At 36.1% G+C, this 17,929-nt stretch overlaps 1 protein-coding gene across 1 annotated transcript in view; it reads right to left on the bottom strand.

Annotated features, from left to right (window-relative positions):
- CDH7 (cadherin 7) overlaps window positions 1-17,929 on the bottom strand; it is a 142,016-nt gene that overhangs the window by 113,155 nt on the left and 10,932 nt on the right. The window contains exon 2 of the mRNA XM_037805874.1: window positions 16,978-17,388. Coding sequence (XP_037661802.1) covers window positions 16,978-17,187 — 210 coding nt within the window. The 5' untranslated portion in view covers window positions 17,188-17,388. The remainder of the gene's footprint in view (window positions 1-16,977; window positions 17,389-17,929) is intronic.

The raw sequence follows: 17,929 nt of genomic DNA on the forward strand, positions 1-17,929 counted from the left end.
AACGTGGAGACACAAAAAGAATTGAGGAATTAGGTACAGTGAAAAGATGCTGCCAAAACTTCTTGACATTTGCTGTTGGTGGTGGGCAACAGATTAAGTTCAAAGCAAAAAGGGAAATTTTGAGATTTAAAACGTCAGCATTAAGAGATTAAGTACAGTGGTTACGGATATTTAAGACCACCTAACAGTTCCTTCCAAGGAGCTCCCAAAAGTAACACTGCGGAATGCAATGAGCAAGGTCACGGGCTCTGTGCTCTAAGACGGACACAAAGACGTGTTTCCTAGGACTTCTTGCAACATCTTTCAATCACAGTCCAATGTCATTACATCAAAGCCAATTCACTAACAGAAATTACACAGGGGTCAAGTAATTTACCAGCTAGAGTATAATTTGACTCCCCTTACCTCTCTGCAATCATTTGCTACTCACTCCAAAACAGCTACACTGCCCTTTTCTGTTCCTCAAACATACCATTCCACTACCAGCTAAGAGCCTCTGCTGTCACTGAATTCACTTTCTCCAGGTGCCCCCCCCCAGTCCACTCTTGCACCTCCCTCTGCTCTTGGTAAGAAAAAATCACTTTCATGAAGGCCCGCCACCATTTCAAAAATTATAACCTCTCTTGCTGTACTCTTTATTTCCATTCCCTGATTTATTTTTCTCCATAGGATTTATCAGGATCTAACACACTGTTTAATTGTGCACCCCTCCTAGGATGTAAGCTCCGTTATATTCTAGGTATCTCTACATTTTCAGTAACTACTACCTGCTACCTACCTGGCTCTGTTCAGAGCTTCTACCAAAAAGACAACCAACAGAATGTGGCCAAAGACCCTGGAGAACACTCTGCAAATCCTAAGTCAGTGACTCTCAAGTTGTTTTCTTCAGTCCACCAAGCTCCTCTGGTGGCCATGAGGGGACGAGTCACAACTCCCATAGATTTTCATTTCTTTGTATGACTATGGGTTAGCACTAGTATCTGACTAAAATCTGGTACTCATAAAGTAATGTCAGGATGTAAGTATCATTTACAGAGGACTCTTACTCAACGTTCTATAAGACACAGTTGCCATAAAACACTGTGATGCTTTTGCCAAGCTCCTGCATCACAAATGCTTAAGCAAAAACAAACAAACAAACAAAAATTAAAAGCCTGCTCTGTTCAGAAAGGATGCTGCATTATCAGCGATGTCTTGCGCTCTTCAGAATTTTCAATTATAACTATTTTTGGCTTGTAATTATGTTACTGTTAATTTGTCTTCATTGCTATGGTTTATTTGTTTGGGAAGATTAGTTGCTTAATAACTGGATGTGAAAGTGCTCATGTATTGTGACCCAAATATGACTTCTGCATACCTTTTTTGCTAAAGTAGACACACACACAGAACCACCCATCCAAGAAGCAGATTTTGCTGCACTCTAACACTACTTTGTTATCCCCAAATTCCACTTCTACCTACAAGTAGCAATCAACCAATAGGGTAGGAACAGCAGGGCCTTTTGCCCTATTTAAGATAATACCACTTCCTCTTAAAACTGATAAAACTGTGATGGAGGAGTGGTGAGGAAAAGAGAGTTACAAGGAAGAAAGGAAAGAAGGTGAGAGGGGTAAAGTAAAAAAGGGTTTGAATTGCACTCCATTCTGATCATGTTCCCTTTTTAAAAATGTCTAAAATGTTGACTTGTAAACAAAAAGTATTTTTCCTCAGAGTGAAATATAGCTCTAAATTTGTACCAAGAATCCACATTCAAGTGTATGAAATGCTTAGGGAAAAAATAGTTAACGTGTACATTTGCATATATTTGCATGTGAGATATATATATAGATAGATAGATAGATAGATAGATAGATAATTTTCCTATTTCAGAGATAAATTTTAAATGTTGTCAACCTGATTTCACATTTAAATCAATGCTTTTCTTTTCAATTACGTTTTATTATCATCTAATCATGGCTGACATAAAATTCAATACTCCTGAGATATACAACAAGACGAAAGGTAAAGCAGAGCCAACCTAAGCAAAGAGTGCTAACTGCTACCACTAACTCTTCCTCTCTGAGGATTCATGTCAATGCTCTGAAAAACCGGCAACGTGTAGTCACGGAATAGAATTAACTTCAAGTTTGGCCAGATGTTCCTTCTACAACACTGAAAGACACTAGCAATTCTTCCACCCCAACACCATCTTGGGCAGTTATTTATTTATATTTTATAGTTATTTATTTACTGACTTTGGAAGAATGCTGATGAGGACCATATGTGTGTCAAGTGGAGCTGGAACTATAAATAGTGCAACTGAATTTGTGTCAGAGATTGGGGAGGAAAATCCTCCTATTTGCTTTTCTGCTCAAAGGTCAGGAATTGGGTGAAGCGAGCAGCACCTAAGGGTGCAAAAGCTGAGGAGGAATTCACTCTCAGTTTTGGATCACTGCCAACCCCGCCCTTCTGTTTCACTGAGAGTGAAAGCCTTCTTCAGAGTGAGGCGCCTAGGGCACAAAATTTAAAGAAGCTCTCAGGCTCAGATTCATGAAGGTCAGGATGACATAATAAGAAAGGAAAGGTAGAATAAAAAGAAACCACTTTTTCTCCCCATGCAATTTTTTTCTGTAATTGAGCCCATCATGTACATGTAATTCTATACAAGTTAAGGGTTTTTAAATCAGTGCAGTGCCAGTTCTTGGTAAAAAATGATGACAGACACCTAGGTTTACTTAGCATTTGCTTGTAGAGCTGCGTAAATTAAGTACAAAGGTAAACTCACTGACCCCCTGAAAAATAGACTGAAATCACTGAACAGTTTATGACATTTCTCACTGAGCTATGATCAAAGCTGCGACAAATGTGCATAAAAAATTTAGCTTCTTTAAGCAGACATTACTACAAAACCAACAAAAGTGACACTTATAATTACCAAATTCTTATATACAGTTTTTTAAAAAGCTGAATAATATACTTTGGTGGTGTGAAAAAGGAGGGCATGTATTCTTATATATATATGACAGGGGTTAGGGAAAAAATAGATTGCCCCAAGTAATGCAGTCAATGAGTAGTGAAGAGTTTATGATGCCAGGATATGTATTCTCTCTATTCAACCAGATGGTTCCATTTGGATGGATAAGACATAAATTTCTCCAATTGAATGGATAAATTTGCTCCAGGGTTTAGGCTGAAGAGGTATGCTGTTCGTAAGTCCACTATGAGCTTTTGGGTGGTTTCAGCATTCATTTTATCTAGCAACCTCGAGCCTTTTCATGCTGAAATGTATAGAATCTGCCCTAAAACTCATACAATTTTCATTTTGATAAAGTTAACTGACATAACTACTTTTCGTGCATGAAGAAATATTTATCTTAGCTACGAAGGTATTTTCTTTAACTCTGTTGCAGAATTGCATTTCAGGAAGATACAACCTTTGGATGATTTATTTCTGTATCCCGCTTTTCATTTCATTAATAATAAAATCAAAATAATAACCTCTGCCCTTAATTCCCCATTTTTAAAAAATTATATTCTGAAACACCTGCCTACCCACACTTGTTCCTTTCCGATCAGAGTTCCTAGAAGCTTGGCAAAGTTCCCCTTATGAACCCTCTGTGCCTCCTGTCTGTATATTGGTAAGGCTATCAGAATTGCAAAATATTTAGTTCCTATATGATGTCTTTTGAATGACATAAAAGGGGGAAAAGCCTGTTTACTCAAGTCTTATTATCAAGATGATTGATTATCTTTTTTTTCTCACAATGTGAGGATTTCACCATTCCAAAGATGTTATCAATCAGTATTAACTCTGAGTTATTAGGCTGCAGAGGTTTAAATGCTACCATTTGAAAAACTGAAATGAATTGGTCAAACTCAGTTTCTAAATTTATAATTTAATGCTGTATAGGATAGATAAACCTTAGTAAAGGTTTGAGCAAAATTTGAGACAAAATGAAGTTCTGACCTAAGCCATGGTTTTTAAAAAAAAAAAAGAAAAGAGAATTAACTGAGAGATTAACAAGCACTTCTATTTATCTAGTTCCATTAAATGCATCACTTTTCTTCAGTGGAATCCTAATGGCACTGGAATCTCTTACCTCTTGGGAAACTCTTAAAGATTTCATTAGCTTTCTAGATTTAGAAAGTACTTGAGAATAAAACAATCCTCGTGTGTGTGTGTGTGTGTGTGTGTGTGTGTGTGTGTGTGTGTGTGTGAGATGCTCTTTCTTCAAACAAATAGTTTGAAAAGATGCCCAATATAATTTTAAATCTGATTTGATTCTATATATATAAGTTCTTAAAATGGTTGCTGAATCCTGGAACTTTTCTATGATATATATACAAGCATAACCCGTCAATAATTAGCAAAAAAGACTGTATGTGCTGCATATTCTATTCTTACCTTTAAATTTTATAAATATAGCCAGTAACTGTTCTTTCCATTAAAACTAACTTTTACTTAAAGATTAATATTTTATGTATTTCAAAGTAATTAAACAGATATTATATGCCTCAGGTCTGACTCCAAATTTGTGGCACAGGGAGATTTGGCATCGCCATCGCTTTGCAAATGATGAGAGAACAAGTACAGGTAATTTAAAAGACTTGTCTCTGGTTGTGAAGCATGCCAACACGATGAATCTTGCTTGGGTTCATCCTTTATTTCTCCCCAGACTATAGGTTGCTTTTTAAATGTTTTTAAATAAAACCATCTGAATCAGGTTATTTAAAGAAAATAACAATTAAACACAGAGTAAAAATCTGTTGCATTATTAAGAACAATAACAGGTAACCTTGAAAGAATGTCTTCCACATATCAAACATAAGTGCTTTATGCATGTAATACTGTTTAATCCTAACAACTGCGAAAGACCTTTTAGGCGCATTTTACAGAGATTAAGTCAAGAGAAGCCGAGCAATTTCAAAGTGGCAATGCTGAGATTCACACTCAGATCTCCCTGATTTATGAACCCAAGTTAGGACATAACGACCAGCCTAAACTTCCTCCCAATGCACTGGCATAATCCACCAATCCATTATTGGTTGTACTATCTGTATAAGGTAACATATCTAGAGATGATTATCTCATAGCATACAAATTGCATCATACTTTCCAATTCCCCTTGAGAAAAGAAAGTGCCCAAAGCTCTCCTCTCCCTTTATGTAAAGTCCTTATTTCTTTAGGTCCAAGCCCCATTTCCTTTCCTCTTCTATGCTTTCCTTATCAGAAAAACAACTAGAATCTTCCTGCTATCTTTTGCTTTGAGGGAGAACCACTAGCCAAATTCTGAACCTTCCAAATAGGCACAAAACAACCTAGCTCCTCCCCGTGACCTCTTTTCCTTTTCTTTCTTTCCTTCTGCTTGGCTTATGGCAAGTTTCAAAAGGGAGCCACAGCACCATAGGAAATACAGGATGGGAAGGCCTGGGATCCCGGGTGATCAGAGTGGGAAAACCATCATTCACATCCAGACTGTCTTCTGGGCCCCAAATCCTTCCATTAGACCGAGCCTATCCTGGAACCCAGGGGTCCCAGGCGGTCTGAGAAACGGCAGTAGCTTTGGACACTTCCGCCGGCAGCCACGAGGAACTCGGACACCCTGATTTGGTAAAAAGGCCCCTCAGCCCCTCCTGCATCGCCAATGTGACAGGCTGTCTCCCTGGCTGGTGGGGAGAGCACAGAAGTAGGAACAAGGACGTCTACACCAGCAAAACTAAAGGTGAATGCTGCAGAACAGGATGGGAGGGGAAGAGAAAGCAGCAGCAGCCTGTGCAGGAAGTTTTCAGAGTTTGCTCTAGACAGAGGACATGCTGAGCTACCCATTTAACATTTTTTTGAAGAAAACAAAATTTGGAGAGAGAAATTTAAGCTATCAGGCAGAATATTCAATTTTATTTTGCCTTCTTTATAGCAAATTCACTAATTATTTGTGATCATATATATATTTAACCTAAACTCTAATTTTTTTTACACTTTTTATTCCTCAAGAGTTAAGTTAATAATAACAATACTAAATGCAAGCATGGCATGTGTTAATAGAACAGAATTCACATCGATTCTTTTTTTAGCTGATTGGATCATTTCCAGATAAATAAGGTTTAATCCTGGTTGTCACATCAACAAACAAGCACATCTAAGTATGAGGACAGGTCTGGAAATGGTGTACCATATGAAATGCTAGAGATGAAGAATTAATCTTTTTGAGCTTTCATTTTAAATTAGAGGGAAAGAGCAAAATGGAGAGAAGGTGCAAAATTGCTGCCTTCCAGTATTTTAATAGCCAATTTTAATTCAGTCTCCCCAAAAAAATACAAATTGCCCTAAAACCCAAGACTCTCACAAAAACACTCACAGTGCCACTGGGTACGTCTAGGCACTTGGATTAGACATGATCTTTTTCCTCAGGAAACTCACTAACTTTTGGAAATAACCCTCTCTCTCATGTATACTTTAAAGTGCATTCACACTCATTCTATATTTTTATGTTGGCAACAGCCCTGTAAATTTAGTATTGCTGTTCCTATTTTATCAGTGAATGAAAACATAAATAGGCTATTTGCTCTAAATCACACACGATTTTTAAGTGGTAGAGCGAGGAGGCAAACCCAGATCACGTGACTCCAATACATGCATTTCCACCACAGTTTCATGCCCCCGTTAAGCAATGAGCCTGAGGCTGCCGGATCACGCATTAGGGATATTCCAGAAGGAATTCCCAAATTCAGAGGGAGATTAAATGACCTAAAGTCTCAAGCAGGTCTAATAGGTAAAACAATAATAAGAATACATTATTTTTCATTTTGATGAAAATATTTGATTTTAACATAAATCAGTTCAGTATTAAGGACACATGACATTTGATAAAAATCATTATAAAGGATTAATGTGTATTTCATGACTAAAATTATATAACATACTCTACATTTTTTTTTTACTATATCCCAAGAGAAATGATTACTTAGAAAAATAACACAAAAACTATCACCTAATTATTAAAATTCTTTCCTCCTCAAAGTTCCCATGTTTCCCCCACACATCTCTCAGCTCTGTGTAAGAAGTTAAACATGAAGTGCTGTGGAAAATAGGTCTTTATCAGTGAGCACAGTTTACAGAAAAACCCAATTTAAACATAAATCAGAAATCATAGACAGTGTGAAGAGAACACTGAGCAAAAATATATTACAAGATACTAATCATTCGAACATTAGTTCCCTATATTTATCATAAATATCCACTGTGAATTTAATTGTATCTGAAACAAAATGGACTTCCCTCCTCCTTCTCCTACCCTAACCAGAATCCCCACTCAATTTTACATATTATCCATCAACAACTGTACTCACATTCCCAACAAATGATCTAATGAACGGGAAAAACAGTCTTGTTTCAGATCATTACACTCCACAACTGCTCTCCCAATTCACCGAATACAGCTGTTCTGCCATAGGTAAAAGTCTATCTGCAGGTGTCAGAATGATCAACCAAATAGATAATTTATTCTTTCTAATAAACTTGTACTTTCAATTTCAAGCTCCAAACTACCATCCCATCATCTGATGGTAAAAAGCACTTTTCCAAAGTTGTGCATCTACTCTACAATTGAAGTTGCTTTTATTTTAAACATTGTTCTATAGTCCCTTATATAAACATTGTTCTATAGTTCCTTATATGTTGGATGTCCAACTTTAATATAATAAATGAGCTCACACTATCTGCTATCACAATGTGATAATTCTCATTTATTTCTTTAGTAACAGTTGTTAACAGTTGACAGCTTTGCTTTTCTTACAACGTAATTTAAATGGAATCCAGATGACTATATATATATATCTCACCAGTATCTGCTCCTTCAGAATACGCAAAACATATTAAACACCTAAATTCAGCTGTTACAATTCAATTGAGAAAATCATGCAAGCCATGGCACAGCTAAATAAGTTATGAGATAAAAAACTGAGTTTCTAGATATGTTATGGAAAAGAAGATAGCAATTCTTATTTTATCATTTCAAAGAGTTAAGTGCAGAATGAGCAATTTTCACTCTCCACACATATTCTGTTCCAATGTAGACCCTTAAATGACTCACGATCATAAAAATCTAATTTTAAGCATAGTTTGACTAATTTCACTAGTGATCATGACAAATCTTTCAAACTCACATCTGTTGAACATTATGTATTTGTTGTCCAAATCTTGATTGTGTGTTTTCAGTTAAATACCTTAAAACATGTCAGCATTTTAACTAAGGCGGTAAGTAAACACTCTAAGGGAGGCATTCTTATCAGATAATTGCACACTATGTACACACAAAGCGTGCTGGAGTGATGCTCATCATCTTGGTTCTTGTACTTTAATTGCCATTCCTGTGACACAGCCCCATCTTGAGAAATTACCCTTCTGCATTTATATCACACAAGGCAAGGAGGCTAGCTTGCTAGAAATGGAGATGCTCTCACCACACTGTCCTGTTTGAGGGTTTTATTTTGCTTTTTCCATGTCTTTTGACCTCTGTTTTGTTGGTGCTGTGGCAGGACAGAATATTATTCCAGACCCCGTGGCCTGAGAAGGCTGGAGATGTAAAACACTTCGAGTCACAGCCTGCTATTTTCCTTGCCATTTCCATTTCCTTTCCAATACCTGATATTTACCAGGGTATGCTCAGAGCCTCCCTGGTATTGACGTGCTGAGCCCTGAGGGGCAGAAGTAGGATAAGAGACCTCGAGCCTGCCCGGTCCAGGCCAACTCCTAAGGAATGGTCTAGAAGCTCACCGGAACATTTCACTGAAGTAACTCTATCTTGCTTATAAGCTACTTATGAATGGGCCAATCATCTTCACACATACTTCAAAGCACACTCCTCTTAGTTAAAGCACCTAAGGGCACATGTTTCTTTCATACACAGAAAAATAGAATTTTTAAAGCATGAGACTTTTTAAAAATTGAATAAACATCCTAAATATTTTCTTTCCACACTCCCAATAGTTTGTTCTCTTTGCATGCCCTAGTCTTAAAATTTTAATCTCCCTATTTTTATAGCACTGATTATTCTATATTTAATTTCAAATTTGTTAAATTTTAAGAAGTAGTATATGATGCTTTCACTAGACAATACAATCTATTATGGTTCGAAAGCCCTGTATACGAATTTGTTCTTCCTTGAGTATATTCCATTTTAAGGACTTACATGATTAGATGGAGGCCACCAACTGATCCAGGATAATGCTCCCATTTCAACGTCTTCAATCTTAATCACAGCTGCCAAGTCTTTTTTGCCAAGTAAATTTAAATATTCACGGGTTCTAAAGATTAGGTGCAGACACATTTGGGAGCCATTACTAGGCCTACGACAGTGATGGTAACAAGAGTTAACATTCACCAAGGCTGAGCAAATCCTGAGCACTGATTTATTTACTCATCCCAACAACTTGGTGAGGTTGGTATTATCACTCTCTCTGTTTTTATACATAAAGACTAAGGCCCACGGAGGTTCTTCAATGTTCCTGAACTCACATCTAATAAACAGTAGCAGATTACTGTAAAAATACTTTCTAGGGGATTATTTAGTAAAAACTTTGAAGCCCTCAGTGAAACTATTTTTCCATTCATTTTTGAAGTTACCACTTGAACTTCTACTTACTATACCTGATTTCACAGTATGTTAGAAACTGTCAAAACTTTTACTAGATATTCATTCAACTATTTCTTATAAATTCAAATGAATGTAGATACTGAAACTTTATATTTCCTCAAAATATGAGTGGTTGTTTTTATGACAAGTTTGACTTAAGTTCAGGTCAAATTGTCCTAAAATTTTGGGCTCTGTAAGAAGAAAATTCTTTGATATATAAGCATCTAACTTTCTAACTCCTCTCAATTATACCTCTAAAGATGATTTCCTAACTCTACTTATTTAACTTCCAAATATATCTATTAGCTCATCTAGAATATATGAATACCTCCTTCCTAATTCACCAGGCTTTTCTGAAGATTTAATCAGTATTGACTATGAAACAGAAATATAATCTCTAAAGAGAATCATCAGGAGGAACTGTCACTACTAAATCTTTTCAACATTAATAAAATTGTACTCATTGTTTAGATTTCAACAGTCTTGCAAATGTATAAAAATTTAAGACATTAGACTGCATTCTCATGCTACTTCTATCACATTATCACTCTATTATTTTGAAAAACAATATTTTTTTTATAATTATGAATGTTAAGTATTTGTGGCACAATCTGATAATATGAAATATAAACCATTTATATTTTATAAGCAATAAGGGGAAATAAACTTTTCTTCTTAACTCTGGAACAGTGGACAACATTCTTGAAATCCTGGACTACAAATATTATTGTGTATATTTTCCAGAAGAAAGAAGAAAATCAGTTTCCCTGAGACATCTTAAATTGATGTCCTAAAGAAAAATAAGATCAATAACTACATACTGCTACGGACTTTACCTGTCAGTAATATAGGTTAAAGTTAGACCCACATTTCAAAAGAACACTCTTCATCCTTATATGAACAATGGACCCAACCAAACCACCCCACGCATCCTCTTGAAATCAGCAGTAGTATTTACTGCAATTCTCAATGACAGATCAGATTATTTTATACCTCCTTCAAGACTCAAAACTTTCAGGTATTTTTTGTTTTCCTGTGGAGAAACCTGACAGACACAACCTTAACTAAGTGACCAAAGTAAACTTCACTCCAAATGAGTCAGATCAGCATTAGAACCTCCTGACAGGATGCACTGAGAAGGGCTCAACATCACTTCTGTAGTGTCCTTGCCAAAAATGTATAGCTTGGAACTGATACATTGAGAAGAATTATCAGACAAATCCAGATTGTGAGATATTCTAGCAAATTGCCATTCCTGAGCATTAAAGAAAGACTAAGGAACTATACCATACTGGAAAAGACTAAGGGCACATAGCAAATGAAAGCTGTGATCCTGGATGCACTCTTAACCAGAAAAAGTTCTTTATCGGAAGAGACAAAATTTGAATACAATCCGTAGGTTAGTAAACAGTTATCTTTACCTGTGTCAATTTCCTGGTTTAAATTTAATGAGAGATTTGCAATAATAATTGACAGTTTCTGCTAACTGATCTTTTGACTACATACAGCTTACCCCAATATAGTTTTTAAATTCCCTGTGCTACTTTCTATGAAGATAGCTTTTTTTTTTTTTTTTGCTTTCATTTGAAGAATGTTAAAAGGTACTATGAAATCACACAGGTACGCCAGGTGCCCTCATGCAAGCTTTTGTTTATGGATACCTAAGTCCATGGCTGTCATCCTGCTCCCCCACATCCTCAGCTATAGAATTGATTGCTTTTCACTGTCATTTGGTTACCTGCTTGGTTCATCAACCATACTGAATTCTATGAAGCAATCTCACCCTGTCTCTCTCTCTCATTTATTTTTTGTAACTCTTCTATCTGGCACAGTACCTAAATCACAGGGTTGGTACTTGATACACATTTGAAGAAGGAAAGAGAAGAAGGAAGGAAGACGTAACCAAAGGACAAGCTTCATAGCATGCAAAAGAGGATTTGGGAGTAAAAAGTTAAGCATATTTCTACAAACTACCGTTTCTCTCCAGTGATCTGCCTAAGACACTTAATAAATATAAATCATACAAAATGATTAAGATGAACCTTCCCTCCAAATAGTACTTGTATGTATAAGCTTAAAACAAGCAAAGGCCCAGAGGTTCAGAGAGGGACCTATTGCCTAACTAAGAACATCATTTACTTCACTGAGTCATAGAGACTTTTGCAGATTGTTACCATGTATCAATGAATACTCTTACAAAGTTCATCAAAAATTGGAGTGCATTTACCATAGAAAGGCTCACCATCATCATTTTAGTTTATATCTTGTCTTTTGTACTTAAAATCACAACTGGTATAGGCTGAATTTTATTCTTTATTTTTGCGGCTTCTATCACCAAATATGTGGCTAGTGGAGTAGAGTGTGTATAAACACAAACACACATCAAGGAAGACAGCATGTTAAAATTATTTTTATCAACGCAAATAAACAATCATAAAATTAAGAGTTCAACCATAAAATTAAGAGTTCATCCACACTAAATAACTTGACTAGACTTAGTTATATAACTAACCCTCCTCCACAACTTTTTGCTGTGAATCACACCTGATAAGGTCTTGATAATTATAATCTTCATTTCTAAGCTAAGATAACTTTGAAGAGAAAATTAAATATTAAACTGAATTAATGGTAGTTCTCTATAATTTAGTGGCAAAATCTGACCCATTTTATTTTAAATATGGTAAAAAGGAAATAAAACAGTTTTTGAATTACTAACTTTACGTGAAGAAAATGCATTTGATATTTTATAGTTATACTGCAGTATTATAAGAGAGAAAAATAATGGCCAAACACGTTTCTAAAAAACAACTTATTTGTATCCCACAGAGCCGATCCATAACTAAATTCCTTTTGAAGCCACCAGGAGTTCTACACTCTGATCAGCAAACTAACCAGAAGGTAAGAACAAGGGCTGTCACAAATTAACTCTGAATTGGTTTGCTATACATACCTAGAGAAAACAAACCATATTTGTTTTCTCCTAAGATCTGATGAGACTATAAGCAATCTCTGTGTTTAGGACACTTCTACTCTTTTGGTTGGCTATTTCCACCAAAATCTATAAAACATACATTTTACTATAATGATTACACTCCTCCCTAAGTAATTAATACTTGAGATTCATTATTTTCCTTTTTGTGTGTCTGACACAAATTTGCCCAGTTAAGGAATCTAATTTATAACTCAATTTTGGAACACAACCTGCTTTAAGAGAGGAACATTTCTTTTCTGGAACAATGAACATATTTTTAGATATCAGGAGATGGAGTATCCCTTGGTGAGAGAGACTGCCGAGGTGTAATTAATGCATCGAAAGTGCTCAGCAACACTTTCAAGCAGTTTTAAATTGAAAGCACGCAGCATTTCTATGTGTTTGATTTCAACTGGGGTAACAGGTATAAATTCTCCCTGAATGAGAAGGGAAGAGAGAGGAGCAGCAGAATCGGCAAGACTGATGTTAACAGCGAGGCAAACAGACTGTGCAAGAAGCAGAAAGCACACATCTCAATGGAAGCAATGGCCTAGAGCACGGCAATCGGCTGGCAGCCCGTTACGCCGAGGAGATGAAAACCACTTAAGACCTAGAACAGAGACTGCATGGTTTTGCAGACAGATTTTTCGTGTGTCAGATGGTTAGGGGACGTTAAGTGAGAAACGCCAAGGTGAGGAAAAGAGCAGGCTAGAAAGCACGGAGGGATGCAGTGAGCTGGTGGAGAATGTTACTTCCTGTGCACTTCCAATAGCCTGTACAGGGGTCACAGAGAGAAAAGAAAGGACTCTCCTTTCATTCTCCCTGTAGAAGGACCAGAAAACAGACAAGACAGTACTTAACTGATTTGGAGATTGAGGGAAAGGTACATTATTATTCTTTAAAACAGAACTCCATAGGGGTATTAGCTGATAACTCTTTCCTTAGGCAGCAGTCTATCGCCTCAAATCCCAAGGAGACAGTGGCCACTGATGATAAAGACGGAGCCTTCCGAGTTCAACCAAGCCCAGCAGTCTGGCTGGGGCCTCTGGGCGAGGGTTCTGGAAGTGCCACAGGGCCCGTTCAATGCACTGCTCTACCTTGGTCTTGGTTTATCAGACATTAAATGAGTCCAGGAAATTGCCTTAAATAATAAGGTCACAAACCATACTGAGACCTCATTATCCCCAATGTCTTAAAGACCAAATTTCATTCACTGTGTAGGCACTGAACACATCTTGTGCCACCAACCATGAATATGGTCCGAATCCATAAATTTGAAGGTGTAAAACAATTTACAGAGGTGTTTTCTCTGATGTTTGATGTTTCTGTATTTAATTACTGAATCATTTACTCCCTAACCTTATTTTCATCATGGTCTAATCATACAGGAACATAAAAAGACTTGCTGTATTTCTAAGCACACCCAAAACAGACCATTTCTCTCCTTCACTGCAGTAAGCATAAATACTATTTAGTACATAAAATAATGTCTGCTGTCATCTGAAAGATCACACATAACATGTGACACATTAACACAATAGATTGTCCATAGCTCAGTTATTTATAACATATAATGAAGCAGTTAAATATCCAGATTAATTGAATGTATGTTCCAGATGTTTTGATCTTGTTTATTTCAGTAACAGACCTTAAATGTAGATATCATTATTCCCATTACACAGACATGAAAACTAAAATTTAGTAATATTGGGCAACTTACCCAAAGTTAGACAACGAGTAGAAAGTGGCAAAGCCGGCGATAAAACTGAAGTCAATCTGGCATACACAGTACTTATCATTATGTGATCAAATTAAGCTCTGAAGTATTTTGAAGTCATCACTTATATCTTCCAAATTACCTAAATAGCTAGATTTTATCAGGAAGACTAAGGGTGTAGCAATCTAACTCGCATAGGTTAAATATAGGCCTGTATAAAACAATGACTAGGTCTTTCTTGTATCCCCATGATAATCTGCCTATTCCTTCTTCCACATATCCATCTAGTATTTCTAATTCCCTCTGTCCTATAAACACTTCAGACCACAGCCATCACTTTCCACATTTAAAAAAAGAAAAAAGAAAGCACATCTATTCTAGATATCCAAATAATCAACCTAAAAATAATAATTTTCATCTAATAAAGAAAACCTAAAGTACTCAAACTCTCTGCTACCTTGTCCCAGGCAAATACAAATTGTTTCTCAAAGGCCTACCATTTGTCTCTCTTATCTATAAATTCTCTCAAATTATTTTACTTTTCTTTTTCCATTTTCAGACAAGTAAAAGATTTGTTTTTTGTGGTGTTTTTTTTTTTGGGGGGGGGGGGGCAAGTTTTTTTTTTTTTTTTTTAACCTATTTCCATCCTGAGCACTTCACTATGAAATGCTGTATTGAGCGCCAAAGTAGAGTATGCAAAAGATCCACAAAAAGTTACTTTTTGGTCACGTAAAATCTGTTAAATAATCTTCTCTGCTTAAATGAAAGGGAAGCACAGAATATTTCATGTTACCTCATCAGGGAAACACACAATTTCTCTTAGAAAAATAACAAGAGTATTGCCCAATAACTTTAAATGCATTTGGAATTCATATAACCTGGGGGAATGCATTTTCATAATTTTAAACTGATATACGGGGTTTATTTGGGTAGAGATGTTTTGAATTATTATGGGAAGATTATAAACTTTAAAACAAGGGTGTTTTTTAAAACCTCGGTTATGTTGGATTTTTCAAATGCCAACCTCACCCAAGCAGCTCCATTTAACACCAAATTAATGAGAATATTTGAGTTTAGAAAATGTTACAGTTTCACACAAAAGTATGATTTCAGTTAATAACTACTGCCTTTTTTTTTACTTAGTGGAATACTGTGGATCTGGCAATTGAAAACAGCTTGATGATTTTGTTGAATGTCCATTAAAAAGAAAAAAATAGTAAGAGATTCTTGGTCAATAACACTGCATTATGACTACAGCTCTCACTCACTTTTTTACAGGATAAAAAACAAGTGAAAGTGAGAAATTTAGCACATATACAGTGTATATGATGGTGCCACTGATGAAAGTAGAGAGGCTAACCAAAAAAGTGTGTACACAAACCCCTTGTGTTTCTTACACATCCTTTTTTAGGGCAGGAAATTGCTATAACTGGAATTAAAAAATCTCCTAACTCACATCCCTAGAAATCTTTAACCTATTCAAATCCTATTGTTTACAACATAATATTAGTCAGTATTTGTAAAAATATAAAGACATTGAAGAGAAGAATAAATATAATACAGAATGCCTTGATTTATCTAGATGCCCATCAAAAAAAAATTTTTTTTCACCCTCACTTAAGGTGTGTTCAAATGAAAAAATGATCCATGGAATACATAGCAAAGATTCTGCCTCTATCATCCAAAGTTGAAAAATTCATTCATAGATAAATTCAGTTTGCTGTGCCTCATTTTATCAGGAATAGAAACAAAAAACAGACAATGTCAATAGAAATGTAGAGATATAGATTTCTTGCCCATGCACTCAACTTAGAAAACATTCACCATGCTCAGCACCAAAATAAGAAATTCAGGAAATCTTTACAAATATGGAAATAATCAAGCCTGTAGTAGACTGGGGACTGGGAACATGATACTAGAATAGTAGGGGAAGGCCTTGTTCTCTTGATGTGCCGCTCAGTTCAGAAGGCACTCAAATAGAAATTCCCTGCTCGAATATTCAGACAGAAGGAAGCTGTGAAAAAAAAAGAGCAACTCAGTTTGGCTACTGCTTGGCCAAACAAATGCACTTGTTATCACACCACAAACTGCCCACCACTGGTCAAATATCATCTCCAACTGACTACTGTTCAGATTTGTTTTTATCCAAATGGGAAGAGAAAGCAAAAAAAAGATGAAGAAAAACAAACAAAAACAAGACTCTTGAAAAAAGTAGGTTTGAATTACTCACATTGTACAGTCACCCAACTCAGAAATTTCACTCTGCAGTTTTCAAACTGCAGGGAAGGGCATATTGGCATAAAGCTATATATATATGGGTATCATTTACATGGTACCCACTAAAAGAAGGAGCTAAAAAAATCAACTGGCTGTACGAACCTACTACTCTTTGTATTAGTCAGTATTCTTGTTACAGTTTTAGAAATAAAGAGTAGTTTAGGCACCCATAGAATCCTCAACTGTTTCAAGGAATTGGGCATCACTCACGAAGTTACAGCTTCACCATACTAGATAACACCCCAAATTACAATGACATAGGGCCCAACTCTACAAACTGTATAAACTAGTTCACAGGAATGATCACACTGTGTTTTCTTCACCCAAAGCAAAAACTGGCAGTTCTCCATCCAACCAAAGACACTGACAATAAATGCAACTTTGAAGGCCGAATAACCTACCTTTCCTACATAGAGGGGGTCCGAGCCCATGTATTCCTCCAGAACAAAGAACTGATTCCACACCCAGCTGCGCTTGGTCCGGGACCTCCCCGACTGGAAATAGGGCTTTGATCTGGACCTTGAGAGTTCTGCTTGACTCAGTCCAGAAAAACACAGCAAAAGAGCTATCAGCTGCAGAAAATGGCAGAACTCCACTTTGCCCAACTTCATCTTTTTTTTTTTTCTTCTTTCTTTTTCCTGTGTAAGAAAGAAATCTTGACAAGAGAAAAGGCACAGTTCCAGCTGGCTTAGTAGCTCTTGCCTCCGGCAGGGTGTCAGCTGGGAGTCCAGAGATAATAATTTGTACAGTGCTCGATTGGAAGAGGTCACCACTGCTAAACAGCCTTCGCCAAGGAATGTTGCAAGAGGTACCTATCAGAACAAAGAGAAGAGCCAGCATTAGAAATCAAAACACATAACTTTTAACTTTCATTGACTAACTTAATATTGATTTGCACAAGAGATCATTATTTGTATAATCATTAAAATTTTAATTATATACTGAGACCAAAAGTTACAAAAGTTGTCATATTTGTAAATTATATAGAAATATATATATATACACACACACAAACATACTTCTAATTCAGAATTATACTCATTCCAAAACACAATCTTAAAATTTTGTTTCTTCTAAGGCATTTTATTTGCACATATGGTTTATTTAACACAAACGTAGCAACATCATTGAAAAAAAAATCATTGTAATGCTAGCCTTTTTTTTTTTTCATATATTACAGCCAGTTTTATTCATTGGTATTACAATATGAAAGCAAAGCAGCTCAAAGCATGGATTTAACCAAATGGAAGGACATACGCTGGTTTAAATCTCTTCTGTGAAACTGTAAAGAGAAATAAAGAAGTATGAGGCGATTCAAACCCGGCTGATTGATTCTGAGTCACAGAACACCAG

Source organism: Choloepus didactylus, chromosome 16, assembly GCF_015220235.1.
Source record: "Choloepus didactylus isolate mChoDid1 chromosome 16, mChoDid1.pri, whole genome shotgun sequence".
NCBI classification, from domain to species: domain Eukaryota; kingdom Metazoa; phylum Chordata; class Mammalia; order Pilosa; family Megalonychidae; genus Choloepus; species Choloepus didactylus.